Source organism: Taudactylus pleione, unplaced genomic scaffold, assembly GCF_031769625.1.
Source record: "Taudactylus pleione unplaced genomic scaffold, aTauple2 ptg000278l, whole genome shotgun sequence".
NCBI lineage: Eukaryota > Metazoa > Chordata > Amphibia > Anura > Myobatrachidae > Taudactylus > Taudactylus pleione.
Window position 1 is genome coordinate 1,998,067 of NW_028284680.1, and position 17,897 is coordinate 2,015,963.

Genomic DNA, 17,897 nt, shown 5'->3' on the forward strand with positions numbered 1-17,897 from the left:
TCGCTAACTAACTAGAGAGAGAGCAGTTAGGTGAGGATGACAATCGCTAACTGACAGAGAGCGGGTAGGTGAGGATGAGAATCGCTAACTGACGAGAGAGAGCGGTTAGGTGAGGATGAGAATCGCTAACTGATGAGAGAGAGCGGTTAGGTGAGGATGAGAATCGCTAACTGATGAGAGAGAGAGAGCGGTTAGGTGAGGATGAGAATCGCTAACTGACAGAGAGCGGTTAGGTGAGGATGAGAATCGCTAACTGATGAGAGAGAGAGAGCGGTTACGTGAGGATGAGAATCGCTAACTGACGAGAGAGAGAGAGAGAGAGCGGTGAGGTGAGGATGAGAATCGCTAACTGACGAGAGAGAGAGAGGTGAGGTGAGGATGAGAATCGCTAACTAATAGAGCGCGGTTACGTGAGGATGAGAATCGCTAACTGATGAGAGAGAGAGAGCAATTAGGTGATAATCGCTAACTGACTAGAGAGAGAGCAGTTAGGTGAGGATGAGAATCGCTAACTGACAGAGAGCGGTTAGGTGAGGATGAGAATCGCTAACTGATGAGAGAGAGAGAGCAATTAGGTGATAATCGCTAACTGACTAGAGAGAGAGCAGTTAGGTGAGGATGAGAATCGCTAACTGACAGAGAGCGGTTAGGTGAGGATGAGAATCGCTAAATGACGAGAGAGAGCAGTTAGGTGAGGATGAGAATCGCTAACTGGCGAGAGAGAGCGGTTAGGCGAGGATGAGAATCGCTAACTGATGAGAGAGAGCGGTTAGGTGAGGATGAGATTCGCTAACTGATGAGAGAGAGAGAGCGGTTACGTGAGGATGAGAATCGCTAACTGACGAGAGAGAGCGCGAGCGGTTAGGTGAGGATGAGAATCGCTAACTGATGAGAGAGAGAGAGCGGTTAGGTGAGGATGAGAATCGCTAACTGATGAGAGAGAGCGGTTAGGTGAGGATGAGAATCGCTAACTGACTAGAGAGAGAGAGAGAGAGGTGAGGTGAGGATGAGAATCGCTAACTGATGAGAGAGAGAGAGAGCGGTTAGGTGAGGATGAGAATCGCTAACTGACAGAGAGCGGTTAGGTGAGGATGAGAATCGCTAACTGACTAGAGAGAGAGAGAGAGAGGTGAGGTGAGGATGAGAATCGCTAACTGATGAGAGAGAGAGAGCGGTTAGGTGAGGATGAGAATCGCTAACTGACAGAGAGCGGTTAGGTGAGGATGAGAATCGCTAACTGATGAGAGAGAGAGAGCGGTTACGTGAGGATGAGAATCGCTAACTGACGAGAGAGAGAGAGAGCGGTGAGGTGAGGATGAGAATCGCTAACTGACGAGAGAGAGAGAGGTGAGGTGAGGATGAGAATCGCTAACTAATAGAGCGCGGTTACGTGAGGATGAGAATCGCTAACTGACGAGAGAGAGCGCGAGCGGTTAGGTGAGGATGAGAATCGCTAACTGATGAGAGAGAGAGAGCGGTTAGGTGAGGATGAGAATCGCTAACTGGTGAGAGAGAGCGGTTAGGTGAGGATGAGAATCGCTAACTGACTAGAGAGAGAGAGCAATTAGGTGATAGTCGCTAACTGACTAGAGAGAGAGCAGTTAGGTGAGGATGAGAATCGCTAACTGACAGAGAGCGGTTAGGTGAGGATGAGAATCGCTAAATGACGAGAGAGAGCAGTTAGGTGAGGATGAGAATCGCTAACTGGCGAGAGAGAGCGGTTAGGTGAGGATGAGAATCGCTAACTGATGAGAGAGAGCGGTTAGGTGAGGATGAGAATCGCTAACTGATGAGAGAGAGAGAGCGGTTAGGTGAGGATGAGAATCGCTAACTGATGAGAGAGAGAGAGCGGTTAGGTGAGGATGAGAATCGCTAACTGATGAGAGAGAGCGGTTAGGTGAGGATGAGAATCGCTAACTGACTAGAGAGAGAGAGAGAGAGAGAGGTGAGGTGAGGATGAGAATCGCTAACTGATGAGAGAGAGAGAGCGGTTAGGTGAGGATGAGAATCGCTAACTGACTAGAGAGAGAGAGAGAGAGGTGAGGTGAGGATGAGAATCGCTAACTGATGAGAGAGAGAGAGCGGTTAGGTGAGGATGAGAATCGCTAACTGACAGAGAGCGGTTAGGTGAGGATGAGAATCGCTAACTGATGAGAGAGAGAGAGCGGTTACGTGAGGATGAGAATCGCTAACTGACGAGAGAGAGAGAGAGCGGTGAGGTGAGGATGAGAATCGCTAACTGACGAGAGAGAGAGAGGTGAGGTGAGGATGAGAATCGCTAACTAATAGAGCGCGGTTACGTGAGGATGAGAATCGCTAACTGACGAGAGAGAGCGCGAGCGGTTAGGTGAGGATGAGAATCGCTAACTGATGAGAGAGAGAGAGCGGTTAGGTGAGGATGAGAATCGCTAACTGATGAGAGAGAGCGGTTAGGTGAGGATGAGAATCGCTAACTGACTAGAGAGAGAGAGAGAGGTGAGGTGAGGATGAGAATCGCTAACTGATGAGAGAGAGAGAGAGAGGTGAGGTGAGGATGAGAATCGCTAACTGATGAGAGAGATAGAGAGAGAGAGAGAGAGAGGTGAGGTGAGGATGAGAATCGCTAACTGATGAGAGAGAGAGAGAGAGGTGAGGTGAGGATGAGAATCGCTAACTGATGAGAGAGAGAGAGAGAGAGAGGTGATGTGAGGATGAGAATCGCTAACTGATGAGAGAGAGAGAGAGGTGAGGTGAGGATGAGAATCGCTAACTGATGAGAGAGAGAGAGAGAGAGAGAGAGCACGGTTAGCTGAGGATGAGAATCGCTAATTGACGAGAGAGAGGTTAGGTGAGGATGAGGATCGCTAAATGACGAGAGAGAGAGCAGTTAGGTGAGGATGAGAATCGCTAACTGACGAGAGAGAGAGCAGTTAGGTGAGGATGAGAATCGCTAACTGGCGAGAGAGAGAGCGGTTACCTGAGGATGAGAATCGCTAACTGATGAGAGAGAGAGAGCGGTTAGGTGAGGATGAGAATCGCTAACTGATGAGAGAGAGAGAGGTGAGGTGAGGATGAGAATCGCTAACTGATGAGAGAGAGAGAGGTGAGGTGAGGATGAGAATCGCTAACTGATGAGAGAGAGAGAGGTGAGGTGAGGATGAGAATCGCTAACTGACGAGAGAGAGGTGAGGTGAGGATGAGGATCGCTAACTGATGAGAGAGAGAGAGCGGTTAGGTGAGGATGAGAATCGCTAACTGACGAGAGAGAGCGCGATCAGTTAGGTGAGGATGAGAATCGCTAACTGATGAGAGAGAGAGAGAGAGCGGTTACGTGAGGATGAGAATCGCTAACTGACGAGAGAGAGAGAGGTGAGGTGAGGATGAGAATCGCTAACTGACGAGAGAGAGAGAGGTGAGGTGAGGATGAGGATCGCTAACTGATGAGAGACAGAGGAGTTAGGTGAGGATGAGAATCGCTAACTGACGAGAGAGAGATTGGTGAGGTGAGGATGAGAATCGCTAACTGATGAGAGAGAGATTGGTGAGGTGAGGATGAGAATCGCTAACTGATGAGAGAGAGATTGGTGAGGTGAGGATGAGAATCGCTAACTGACGAGAGAGAGAGAGCAATTAGGTGATAATCGCTAACTGACTAGAGAGAGAGCAGTTAGGTGAGGATGAGAATCGCTAACTGACAGAGAGCGGGTAGGTGAGGATGAGAATCGCTAACTGACGAGAGAGAGCGGTTAGGTGAGGATGAGAATCGCTAACTGATGAGAGAGAGCGGTTAGGTGAGGATGAGAATCGCTAACTGATGAGAGAGAGAGAGCGGTTAGGTGAGGATGAGAATCGCTAACTGACAGAGAGCGGTTAGGTGAGGATGAGAATCGCTAACTGATGAGAGAGAGAGAGCGGTTACGTGAGGATGAGAATCGCTAACTGACGAGAGAGAGAGAGAGAGAGCGGTGAGGTGAGGATGAGAATCGCTAACTGACGAGAGAGAGAGAGGTGAGGTGAGGATGAGAATCGCTAACTAATAGAGCGCGGTTACGTGAGGATGAGAATCGCTAACTGATGAGAGAGAGAGCAGTTAGGTGAGGATGAGAATCGCTAACTGACAGAGAGCGGTTAGGTGAGGATGAGAATCGCTAACTGATGAGAGAGAGAGAGCAATTAGGTGATAATCGCTAACTGACTAGAGAGAGAGCAGTTAGGTGAGGATGAGAATCGCTAACTGACAGAGAGCGGTTAGGTGAGGATGAGAATCGCTAAATGACGAGAGAGAGCAGTTAGGTGAGGATGAGAATCGCTAACTGGCGAGAGAGAGCGGTTAGGTGAGGATGAGAATCGCTAACTGATGAGAGAGAGCGGTTAGGTGAGGATGAGATTCGCTAACTGATGAGAGAGAGAGAGCGGTTACGTGAGGATGAGAATCGCTAACTGACGAGAGAGAGCGCGAGCGGTTAGGTGAGGATGAGAATCGCTAACTGATGAGAGAGAGAGAGCGGTTAGGTGAGGATGAGAATCGCTAACTGATGAGAGAGAGCGGTTAGGTGAGGATGAGAATCGCTAACTGACTAGAGAGAGAGAGAGAGAGAGAGGTGAGGTGAGGATGAGAATCGCTAACTGATGAGAGAGAGAGAGCGGTTAGGTGAGGATGAGAATCGCTAACTGACAGAGAGCGGTTAGGTGAGGATGAGAATCGCTAACTGATGAGAGAGAGAGAGCGGTTACGTGAGGATGAGAATCGCTAACTGACGAGAGAGAGAGAGAGCGGTGAGGTGAGGATGAGAATCGCTAACTGACGAGAGAGAGAGAGGTGAGGTGAGGATGAGAATCGCTAACTAATAGAGCGCGGTTACGTGAGGATGAGAATCGCTAACTGACGAGAGAGAGCGCGAGCGGTTAGGTGAGGATGAGAATCGCTAACTGATGAGAGAGAGAGAGCGGTTAGGTGAGGATGAGAATCGCTAACTGGTGAGAGAGAGCGGTTAGGTGAGGATGAGAATCGCTAACTGACTAGAGAGAGAGAGCAATTAGGTGATAATCGCTAACTGACTAGAGAGAGAGCAGTTAGGTGAGGATGAGAATCGCTAACTGACTAGAGAGAGAGAGCAATTAGGTGATAATCGCTAACTGACTAGAGAGAGAGCGGTTAGGTGAGGATGAGAATCGCTAACTGACTAGAGAGAGAGAGCAATTAGGTGATAATCGCTAACTGACTAGAGAGAGAGCAGTTAGGTGAGGATGAGAATCGCTAAATGACGAGAGAGAGCAGTTAGGTGAGGATGAGAATCGCTAACTGGCGAGAGAGAGCGGTTAGGTGAGGATGAGAATCGCTAACTGATGAGAGAGAGCGGTTAGGTGAGGATGAGAATCGCTAACTGATGAGAGAGAGAGAGCGGTTAGGTGAGGATGAGAATCGCTAACTGACAGAGAGCGGTTAGGTGAGGATGAGAATCGCTAACTGATGAGAGAGAGAGAGCGGTTACGTGAGGATGAGAATCGCTAACTGACGAGAGAGAGCGCGAGCGGTTAGGTGAGGATGAGAATCGCTAACTGATGAGAGAGAGAGAGCGGTTAGGTGAGGATGAGAATCGCTAACTGACTAGAGAGAGAGAGAGAGAGAGGTGAGGTGAGGATGAGAATCGCTAACTGATGAGAGAGAGAGAGCGGTTAGGTGAGGATGAGAATCGCTAACTGACTAGAGAGAGAGAGAGGTGAGGTGAGGATGAGAATCGCTAACTGATGAGAGAGAGAGAGCGGTTAGGTGAGGATGAGAATCGCTAACTGACAGAGAGCGGTTAGGTGAGGATGAGAATCGCTAACTGATGAGAGAGAGAGAGCGGTTACGTGAGGATGAGAATCGCTAACTGACGAGAGAGAGAGAGAGCGGTGAGGTGAGGATGAGAATCGCTAACTGACGAGAGAGAGAGAGGTGAGGTGAGGATGAGAATCGCTAACTAATAGAGCGCGGTTACGTGAGGATGAGAATCGCTAACTGACGAGAGAGAGCGCGAGCGGTTAGGTGAGGATGAGAATCGCTAACTGATGAGAGAGAGAGAGCGGTTAGGTGAGGATGAGAATCGCTAACTGATGAGAGAGAGAGAGAGAGGTGAGGTGAGGATGAGAATCGCTAACTGATGAGAGAGAGAGAGAGAGAGAGAGGTGAGGTGAGGATGAGAATCGCTAACTGATGAGAGAGAGAGAGAGAGGTGAGGTGAGGATGAGAATCGCTAACTGATGAGAGAGAGAGAGAGGTGAGGTGAGGATGAGAATCGCTAACTGATGAGAGAGAGAGAGAGAGAGAGAGAGAGGTGATGTGAGGATGAGAATCGCTAACTGATGAGAGAGAGAGAGAGAGAGAGAGAGAGGTGAGGTGAGGATGAGAATCGCTAACTGATGAGAGAGAGAGAGAGAGGTGAGGTGAGGATGAGAATCGCTAACTGATGAGAGAGAGAGAGAGAGAGAGATTGGTGAGGTGAGGATGAGAATCGCTAACTGACGAGAGAGAGAGAGAGCGGTGAGGTGAGGATGAGAATCGCTAACTGACGAGAGAGAGAGAGGTGAGGTGAGGATGAGAATCGCTAACTGATGAGAGAGAGAGAGAGAGAGAGAGAGAGAGAGAGAGAGAGATTGGTGAGGTGAGGATGAGAATCGCTAACTGACGAGAGAGAGAGAGAGCGGTGAGGTGAGGATGAGAATCGCTAACTGGCGAGAGAGCGGTTAGGTGAGGATGAGAATCGCTAACTGATGAGAGAGAGCGGTTAGGTGAGGATGAGAATCGCTAACTGATGAGAGAGAGAGAGCGGTTAGGTGAGGATGAGAATCGCTAACTGACAGAGAGCGGTTACGTGAGGATGAGAATCGCTAACTGACGAGAGAGAGAGAGGTGAGGTGAGGATGAGAATCGCTAACTAATAGAGCGCGGTTACGTGAGGATGAGAATCGCTAACTGACGAGAGAGCGGTTAGGTGAGGATGAGAATCGCTAACTGATGAGAGAGAGAGAGCAGTTAGGTGAGGATGAGAATCGCTAACTGATGAGAGAGAGAGAGAGAGGTGAGGTGAGGATGAGAATCGCTAACTGATGAGAGAGAGAGAGAGGTGAGGTGAGGATGAGAATCGCTAACTGATGAGAGAGAGAGAGAGAGAGAGAGGTGAGGTGAGGATGAGAATCGCTAACTGATGAGAGAGAGAGAGAGAGAGGTGAGGTGAGGTGAGGATGAGAATCGCTAACTGATGAGAGAGAGAGAGAGGTGAGGTGAGGATGAGAATCGCTAACTGATGAGAGAGAGAGAGAGAGAGAGAGAGAGAGAGGTGAGGTGAGGATGAGAATCGCTAACTGATGAGAGAGAGAGAGAGAGAGAGAGAGAGAGAGAGGTGAGGATGAGAATCGCGAACTGATGAGAGAGAGAGAGAGAGAGAGAGAGAGGTGAGGATGAGAATCGCTAACTGATGAGAGAGAGAGAGAGAGATTGGTGAGGTGAGGATGAGAATCGCTAACTGACGAGAGAGAGAGACAGACATAACATGGACTCACTTCATTTGACCCTGGCCATAACCAGGTCCCTGGTACGTAAAGGGTCTCTTGGGGTCCTATTTCCCAGTACCGACCCAAGTTCTTCCAATTCACAAACACCACGCCTTTCTTCCAGCCCTGCAACATATCACAAAGCAGCGTTAGGAGAACTATCAGAGGGTGGAATGGATGCACTTTTATACCTGTTATCTTCTGCACCTATCAGAGGAGAAGTATAACAGGAGGCAGACTGCTGTATCAGTGCAGGAGATTATAGTGTAGGATAGAGAAGTCATTTTACTCTTAGGTCATTCCTATTGGATGAGCCGCCTAGAACTGGTCTAAGTCGGCATTTAGTCCATTTGTGTTTTCATTCTCACTATGGTGCCCATTTATCAATAATCGCTTACTCAATGCAATGTGGACAAGATATAGGGCCTGATTCAGACCCACTCGCGAGCGGCTGTCCGCTCGCAAGTGGGTCGATGGTGTGCACTGCGCATGCGCACGACGGAGGGAGCTCCGTCGTGCGCATGCGCGAGACGCGACGAGCGAAGGACTTTCCTTCGCTCGTAGTGTCTGATCAAAGGGGGCGTGCTGTCGATATTGATTGACAGCACGCCCCCTTTGGTGGGCGTGCCTGCCAGACGGATGCGTTCCCAAGGGAACGCCTACCGTCAGAAGCCGGCCCCACTGACATCACTAGTGATGTCAGTGGGAGTGATTTTGGCTCTGATAGAGTCAAAATCACTCCGGGCCTTGCAGTTGAGAAACTCAACCGCAGGCTTCTGGTCGCACTGGCGATGGTAGCGATGGTCAAGATCATCGCGACCATCATCCTGCACGCTCGTATAGGCTGTGGGTGGTGACCCACAGCTATACGAGCGTCCAGGAGGACGCTCCATAATTATGGAGGTGGGCCCTGATTCAGAGAGAGCACTCTGGTCAGAGCGTCCGGCTCTGAATCAGGGCCATAGTGCGGAAAGTATTAATTAGCACCCGCAGGTACAGGGGCTCTGATAGGATCACATCAGCGGTCTCTTCAACCCTCTCTCGAGACTGCGCATGCGAGGTCTAATGTGTGTGTGCAGTGCCCATTGCCGCAGAACCCTCTCCCGGTTAGTGTACCCCATAGGCTACAGCAGCACAACGGTGGCCGAATCCACCAGCATCACATCCGGTATAAACACCTGTGGGGGCTGCGTCTGCGGTCTGAGATGAAGGGGCCGCAGCAGGTAATGTATATTGTGGTGATACTTCGTATTTGCTGGGTGTCTCAGAGAATATTAAAGATAAATGGGCCCCTAAGTTTTCTTAATTCTGAATGGTGAAACTCTACCTCCAGGATCCCAGACTCTGTCAGGACTCCCCCCTGCTCGTCCTCTCGGGGGTCTTGTCCTCCAGCCTTGTGGGGATGTGTTATTGGGATTTACCTTACAGTCTGCTCTTCATTGTAACTTACATTGTATAATCCATGTTTATGTATTATAACATTATCTTTGCTGATTCTATTGTCAGAGGAGGAAAGAAAGTATAAAGTACTAGAAATTGTGCGAGTACAGTGCTGTAGGGATATTTATTACTGCACCAATATATCATGAGTATGCGCCATTTCCATTCACCTTTACTGTAATATCACCGCTTTCATCTTTGGGAGTTTATTTCCACTATTACCAGTACGGTTTAAAGTAATTACCGGTTACCAGTTGTGGAAAAAATGGATTAATAGGGAAAATGAAAAACGCCTCAGGAATTTGTGTTCATATTTCTGAGCGCTCTATCCTTACAGGCCGACGTTCTGAGCGTTCTATGCTTACAGGCCGACGTTCTGAGCGCTCTATGCTTACAGGCCGACGTTCTGAGCGCTCTATGCTTACAGGCCGACGTTCTGAGCGCTCTATCCTTACAGGCCGACGTTCTGAGCGCTGTATGCTTACAGGCCGACGTTCTGAGCGCTGTATGCTTACAGGCCGACGTTCTGAGCGCTGTATGCTTACAGGCCGACGTTCTGAGCGCTGTATGCTTACAGGCCGACGCTCGGAGCGCTCTATGCTTACAGGCCGACGTTCTGAGCGCTCTATCCTTACAGGCCGACGTTCTGAGCGCTCTATCCTTACAGGCCGACGTTCTGAGCGCTCTATCCTTACAGGCCGACGTTCTGAGCGCTCTATCCTTACAGGCCGACGTTCTGAGCGCTCTATCCTTACAGGCCGACGTTCTGAGCGCTCTATCCTTACAGGCCGACGTTCTGAGCGCTCTATCCTTACAGGACGACGTTCTGAGCGCTCTATCCTTACAGGACGACGTTCTGAGCGCTCTATCCTTACAGGCCGACGTTCTGAGCGCTCTATCTTTACAGGCTTACGTACACAACTACCTTATGGTTATAGAGGAATGGTGCTGGTGGACGCTACTCCCCTCTCTATACCTCACTGCCCTCTTATTATTATAATTTTACTAACAAAGCCCCAACGCATAGGACAAAGGAAAGTACAATAATTCATGTAATCAGAGCGGGAATAAGGGGTGAAAACGCAGAGGGCCCCCCCCCCCACACACACACATAGAATCAGGTAAAGGGATTTAACACAATCCCTCCACCATCCACAGGGGACGGCGGCTTAGAGGGGATGGGGCTGCACATAGAACTTATTGACCAAATCCTGCTACTCTGGATCCAGGTGCATTAAGCTGGTTACACTTTTTTCTGTGAATTTGGGGCCGGAGTTTTGGTTTGCCCCCGTGCCACGCTGCGCAGAAGGCGTGTAATGCTCTCAGAGACACTTGTAACACACCCGACCGCATAGCAGGGAAAGTGTCGCACAGAACTCGCATTGCCGTGCAGGCTGGGCAGGCGGCAGAGACATAGCGGGAGGACCTCGGGCAGAGTGCCAGCTTCTGAGCTGACACAGGACAGACATAGCCCTATACACAGTCATAGCGGATAGCAGACTCTGGGGAAATAGAGTTCTATTCTGATCTGAATGTACTTTTATTTGGTGACCCTATAACTGAGCTCCGACCTTGTGTTATTATTACTGTGCTGCCAGGAAGCGGAGTAGTAATTACCCTGCAGGTACTGGCTTGTTCTCTGCACTGATTAGCGCAGGAGAGTTATTCATCAGGTTCCCTCAGGTTATAGGCAGGAAAGTGCCGGATTTCACCGCTGGTGACGGAGGAAACTGCGGCCGCTCTTTCTGCATTGTGACCTGGGCTTACCTCTGTTGCCCGGACGGTTATCTCGCTATTGCCTCATCCCTATACTGTTTGTTATCTGACATCTATTTAACCATCTTATTATATCTGTTGTTGATTCCCAGGTGGGTATCTGCATTCTGTGTATTACTCTCTATAATATACCCCATTCATGGTGGTGCTCGTGCTGGTAGGTCTGTCCCGTCTCCCTCGCGGTGGGAGCCGTTGGACGGGCAGCGCGTACCCCAGCTCCCGATGTGCAGGCTTATTGGGGACTGGACAGACCTTAGAGAGTTAGTATATAGATTATCCTTATAGGACAGCACAACCCAGCCCATATTAATATGGCAACCCTATAGGACAGCACAACCCAGCGAATGCTCATCATTCACCACGGTCTCGCATATAAAAGTATCCTAAAGCTTTAAACACTGGCTTATAGTATATTTAAATGAATGGTCTAATGATACAATTTATACACCGCGTACACATCCCACTATCTGCGCCCCCGGATATATTTGCATTATGGTGTGTTTTGTGGCTCGCTCGTCTCTTCTGATCATCATGGACCATCAGAAGTTGGTCCCCACTCAATGCCGATATTCTATTGCCAGATCCACCGGGCTTTGATCTAAGATAGAGACTCCTCACCTTTAGCGGATAATGAAGGAAGGGCAGCGATAACAAAGTCCTGGTTTAGTGAGAGCTAGACACCACTTTGGTTAGAGAGGGTTGGCTTGGTATGCAGGACAGCCCTATCAGGATAACCTACCTCAGCCAATTCAGAAGCTCCTCTAGCCAAGGAGATGGCCAGTAAAAAGCTCCAAGTAAGAGCTTTTAAATGAATTGATCCATCATGGCCCCTGCAACACAGATAGGACATCATCTTTCTCCTAAGGAACGTTTGCATCTCAGGAATAATGGACCAGGCCGAAACGTGGACCTCAAGGAAACAAAGTCTAAGACCACCCTGAGGGAATGGACGCACCAAGCTAAAGGAAAGAGGTGGGAAAGGCAATATGTGTCTTTTTCACAGATTTCAAGGCCTAATAATGAGCTGAATGACCCTGAAATAAGCCCTTTCCCCCAAACAGTGATGCCGTTAGCGCCAGCTGAGCTAAACCTTACTGATAAAAGGGACATGAGAGAGAGGAGGTCTCCATAATGGCTCTGCCGCTATACTCAGGATTCTGCAGAGCCGAGTTCTGGGTCAGTCTGGCACCATGAGGATTATAGGAATGCCTTCGCCCCTTTTTCAAAAACAAAGGTCATGGCTGTCACATCCATCAGCCATGGCATCCATCAGGAACGCCCTTGGGTCCCTCATTTATTCATGCTGATGTGTCACGTGACGCCGATGAGGGGACTCGGGAGCCGCTCTGCGCTGTATGCAGCAGCACAGATAGCAGAACACAGCCGCAGCAGCTGAGCCCCCATCCGGGAACAGGATGGGGGCTCAGTGTGTGAATGTACGTGTGTGTGTGTGTGTATACAGGTATGCCCAGGGAATCGCACCACGCATAGCACGAGACGCATGCCCGCGAGCGGATGCGCGCACTGTGCCTCCATAGTAATACATGTGCCATCGCAGTGTGCACCATAGCGTAGCAGGGCGTATGCAGTCGCATGGCGCGATGCGTGCATGTTTGTGGCGTGATCAGCCAAAATGTAACTAGGCGCATCTGTAAGTGACTGTTTCTATAAGTGTGTGACTGTATGTGTATAAGTGTGACTGTATGTATGTGTATAAGTATGTGACTATGTGTGTATGTGTATAAGTGTGTGGCTGTGTGTTACTATGTATGTGTGTGACCATGTATGTGTATAACTGTATGTGTGTGACTATATGTGTATAACTGTGTGTGTGTGACTGTGTATAAGTGCGTGACTGTATGTAACTGTGTTTATAACTGTATGTGTGTGACTGCATGTATGTGTATAACTGTATGCATAACTATGTGACTGTGTATAAGAGTATAACTGTGTGTGTGAGTGTGTATAAGTGTGTGACTATGTGTATAACTGTGTGTGTGCGTGACTGTGTATGTGTATAAGTGCATGACTGTATGTATGTGACTGTGTATAAGTGTATAACTGTATGTGTGTGACTGTGTATAAGTGTGTGACTATGTGTATAACTGTGTGTGTGCGTGACTGTGTATGTGTATAAGTGCGTGACTGTATGTATGTATGTGACTGTGTATAAGTGTATAACTATGTGTGTGACTGTGTTACTGCGTGTATGTGTATAACTGTATGTGTATAAGTGTATAACTATGTGACTGTGTATAACTGTATGTGTGTATAACTATGTATGTGACTGTGCGTATGTGTATAAGTGCATGACTGTATGTATGTATAACTGTGTGTATAACTGTATGTATTTGACTGTGTATGTGTGTAACTATGTGTATGTGTATAACTGTGTATAAGTGTGTGACTGTGCATAAGTGTGTGACTGTATATGTATAACTGTATGTGTATAAGTGTATACCTGTATGTGTGACTGTATGTATGTGTATAACTGTGTATGTGTATTTGTATAACTGTGTATAAGTGTGTGACTGTATTAGTGTGTGAATGTATATGTATAACTGTGTGTGACTGTGTATAAGTGTATAACTGTGTGTGACTGTGTAAGTGTGTGACTGTATGTGTATACCTGTATGTGTGACTGTATGTATGTGTATAACTGTGTATGTGTATTTGTATAACTGTGTATAAGTGTGTGACTGTGTATAAGTGTGTGACTGTATATATATAACTGTGTGCGACTGTGTAAGTGTGTGACTGTGTATAACTGTATGAGTAAAAGTGTATACCTGTATGTGTATAACTGTGGATTTGTATTTGTATAACTGTGTATAAGTGTGTGACTGTATGTACGTATGTGACTATGTGTATAACTGTATGTGTGTGACTGGATGTGTACAACTGTATAAGTTTTTGACTGTATGTGTATAACTAAGTTTATGTGTGTGACTGTATAACTGTGTATAAGTGTGACAGTGTGTATGTGTATAAGTGTGTGACTATGTGTATGTATACAAGTGTGTGACTGTGTATAACTATGTGTATTAGTGTGTGACTGTGTATATATATAAGTGTATAACTGTGTATGTGTATAAGTGTGTGACTGTATAACTGTGTGTGTGTGTCTGTAGGTGTATAACTGTGTATAAGTGTGTGACTGTATGTGTGTGACTGTTTATATGAATAAGTGTGTGACTGTGTATAACTGTGGATAAGTGTGACACTGTGTGTATAACTGTGTATATTAAGTGTGTGACCGTATGTGTATAACTATGTGTATAAGTGGTTGACTGTGTATGTGTGTGACAGTGTATAAGTGTGTGACTGTGTATAACTGTATAAGTGTGTGACTGTGTGTGTATAACTGTGTATATAAGTGTGTGACCATGTGTATAACTGTGTATAAGTGGTTAACTGTGTATGTGTATAAGTGTGTGAGTGTGTATAAGTGTGTGACTATGTGTGACTGTGTATAAGTGTGTGACTGTATGTATGTGTATAAGTGTGTAACTATGTGTATAAGTGTTTGACACTGTGTGTATGTGTATAAGTGTGTGGCTGTGTGTTACTATGTGTGACTGTGTATAAGTGTGACTGTATGTATGTATGTGAGTGTGTATGTGTATAAGTGTGTGACTGTATGTGTGCGGGCTGCAATAAGTATGTATAAGGTGAAATGTTTGTGTTATATAAGGTTTATACTGTTTCAAAAGTTTCTGCTGATTATTCCTGTGTGTATGTGTATAACTGTGTATAAGTATGTGACTGTGTGTATAAGTGTGTGGGCTGCAATAATTATGTATAATGTGAAATGTTTGTGTTATATAAGGTTTATACTGTTTCAAAAGTTTCTGCTGATTATTCCTGTGTGTATGTGTATAACTGTGTATAAGTATGTGACTGTGTGTATAAGTGTGTGGGCTGCAATAATTATGTATAATGTGAAATGTTTGTGTTATATAAGGTTTATACTGTTTCCAAAGTTTCTGCTGAGTATTACTGTGTATATAAGTGTGTGACTATATATATAAGTATGTTACTATGTATGTGACTGTGTATGTGTATAAGTATGTGACTGTGTGTATGTGCAAAAGTGTGTGACTGTGTGTATGTGTATAAGTTTGTGACTGTATGTGTGTGTATAAGTGTGTGACTGTATGTGTGTGTATAAGTGTGTGACTGTGTGTATGTGTATAAGTGTGTGACTGTATGTGTATAAGTGTGTGACTGTATGTGTGTGTATAAGTGTGTGACTGTGTGTGTGTATAAGTGTGTGACTGTGTGTGTGTATAAGTGTGTGACTGTGTGTGTGTATAAGTGTGTGACTGTGTGTATGTGTATAAGTGTGTGACTGTATGTGTATAAGTGTGTGACTGTATGTGTATAAGTGTGTGACTGTATGTGTGTGTATAAGTGTGTGACAGTGTGTGACTGTATGTGTGTGGGCTGCAATAATTATGTATAAGATGAAATGTTTGTGTTATATAAGGTTTATACTGTTTCTAAAGTCTCTGCTGATTATTCCTCGCGTCACATCAATGATTGCTATGTGTAAACATGGGTGTTGTGGAAAGTACTAATAAATCTAAAGGTTTAATTGTACGGACATCTCCATTGTTATTCCTGTGAATGGGTGGGCAGGGGCCCCGATGCATCGCTTTGCCCATGGCCCACACTGCTGCTCTGACTTCCCCACCCCTTTATTACACGAAGCCAGATAACAACACATCTCACTGTGCTGGAGGAATCGCCCTGTCCTCCGCTTATAGTACCACCATGCTGCACAGCATCCATAGCGCTGCACTGCACAGATTGTGCTACACAGCATCCACAGCGCTGCACTGCACGGATTGTGCTACACAGCATCCACAGCGCTGCACTGCACGGATTGTGCTGCACAGCATCCATAGCGCTGCACTGCACGGATTGTGCTGCACAGCATCCATAGCGCTGCACTGATTGTGCTGCACAGCATCCATAGCGCTGCACTGCACGGATTGTACTGCACAGCATCCACAGCGCTGCACTGCACGGATTGTGCTGCACAGCATACACAGCATCCACAGCGCTGCACTGCACGGATTGTGTTGCACAGCATCCATAGCGCTGCACTGCACAGATTGTGCTACACAGCATACACAGCATCCATAGCGCTGCACTGCACGGATTGTGCTACACAGCATCCACAGCGCTGCACTGCACAGATTGTGCTACACAGCATACACAGCATCCATAGCGCTGCACTGCAAGGATTGTGCTGCACAGCATCCATAGCGCTGCACTGCACGGATTGTGCTACACAGCATCCATAGCGCTGCACTGCACGGATTGTGCTGCACAGCATCCACAGCGCTGCACAGCATCCATAGCGCTGCACTGCACGGATTGTGCTCTACACAGCATCCATAGCGCTACACTGCACGGCTTGTGCTACACAGCATCCATAGCGCTACACTGCACGGCTTGTGCTACACAGCATCCATAGCGCTGCACTGCACGGATTGTGCTCTACACAGCATCCACAGCGCTGCACTGCACGGATTGTGCTACACAGCATCCATAGCGCTGCACTGCACGGCTTGTGCTACACAGCATCCATAGCGCTACACTGCAAGGATTGTGCTGCACAGCATCCATAGCGCTGCACTGCACGGATTGTGCTCTACACAGCATCCATAGCGCTGCACGGATTATGCTACACAGCATCCATAGCGCTGCACGGATTGTGCTACACAGCATCCATAGCGCTGCACGGATTGTGCTACACAGCATCCATAGCGCTGCACGGATTGTGCTACACAGCATCCATAGCGCTGCACGGATTGTGCTACACAGCATCCATAGCGCTGCACGGATTGTGCTGCACAGCATCCATAGCGCTGCACGGATTGTGCTGCACAGCATCCATAGCGCTGCACGGATTGTGTTGCACAGCATCCATAGCGCTGCACTGCAAGGATTGTGCTGCACAGTATCCATAGCGCTGCACTGCAAGGATTGTGCTGCACAGCATCCACAGCGCTGCACTGCACGGATTGTGCTACACAGCATCCATAGCGCTGCACTGCACGGATTGTGCTCTACACAGCATCCATAGCGCTGCACTGCACAGATTGTGCTACACAGCATACACAGCATCCATAGCGCTGCACTGCACGGATTGTGCTACACAGCATCCATAGCGCTGCACTGCACGGATTGTGCTACACAGCATCCATAGCGCTGCACTGCACGGATTGTGCTACACAGCATCCATAGCGCTGCACTGCACGGATTGTGCTACACAGCATCCATAGCGCTGCACTGCACGTATTGTGCTACACAGCATCCATAGCGCTGCACTGCACGGATTGTGCTACACAGCATCCATAGCGCTGCACTGCACGGATTGTGCTGTGCCGATTGCAGCTGCAGCTCTGCCCAAATTCAGGTAACAAGGAGCGTTCCCGAGAGAGGAGACGTCGGGGGTTCATATTAAAGGGACAACGCCTCTAATTATCACAGGTGCTGCTGACCCTAAGCCTCGAGCAGACGATTGTATCACACATGTTACTGCCAGAGCGCGTTACTGCCAGAGCGCGTTACTGCCACGTTGGACGGATAGTACAAGAACCGATTTGCTGGCTGCAGAAACTGGACTATTCAGTGAGCAATTGGGGTGGGAATGGTGTATTCACTCTCTACTTATATATAATAAAGGGGATTTACCTTCATGGAAAGATAGGTGTCTAGCGGTGCATAGCCGACATGTAGAGCCCCCTGGTAGAACACTGGACCCATCTTCTCCTCGCTCAGATCCGACCACCGGAGGGTGTTGAGACTAAAAGACAAATCGGAAGAGATGAGAACAAAGGAAATCTCTGCTCTGGCAGTAAGACGTCTCCCATCGTATGTACAGTATGAGGGCAGTGGGGTCACGTTAATACTATATAATGACATTGGTGCCTTCACATAGGCTGTGGTGAGATTCACAGATGACTACTGTAGGTCAGATTGGGGTAACTTGCATTGTAGGATAAATGGCCCTATACGTCTAGCCTCTATACGCCACGCCACGCAACTTGCCTGGCATGAGTGAGCCACCAGGTCCCGTGCTACTCTGCTAGCGTTGGGTATCTTTGACGAAAATGCGTCTTAGTCGCAATGTGATGTGACTAGGACGCACCCCG

The 17,897-nt window shown here is 47.8% G+C and overlaps 1 protein-coding gene across 2 annotated transcripts in view; it reads right to left on the reverse strand.

Annotated features, from left to right (window-relative positions):
• The window catches only part of GLB1L2 (galactosidase beta 1 like 2), a 155,731-nt gene that overhangs the window by 14,987 nt on the left and 122,847 nt on the right, over positions 1–17,897 (reverse strand). For both annotated transcript variants that reach the window (XM_088481831.1, XM_088481830.1), the window contains 2 exons: positions 17,437–17,548; positions 7,522–7,638 (listed from right to left, as the gene is read on the reverse strand). In XM_088481831.1, the coding sequence (XP_088337957.1) occupies positions 7,522–7,638; positions 17,437–17,548 (229 nt within the window). The remainder of the gene's footprint in view (positions 1–7,521; positions 7,639–17,436; positions 17,549–17,897) is intronic.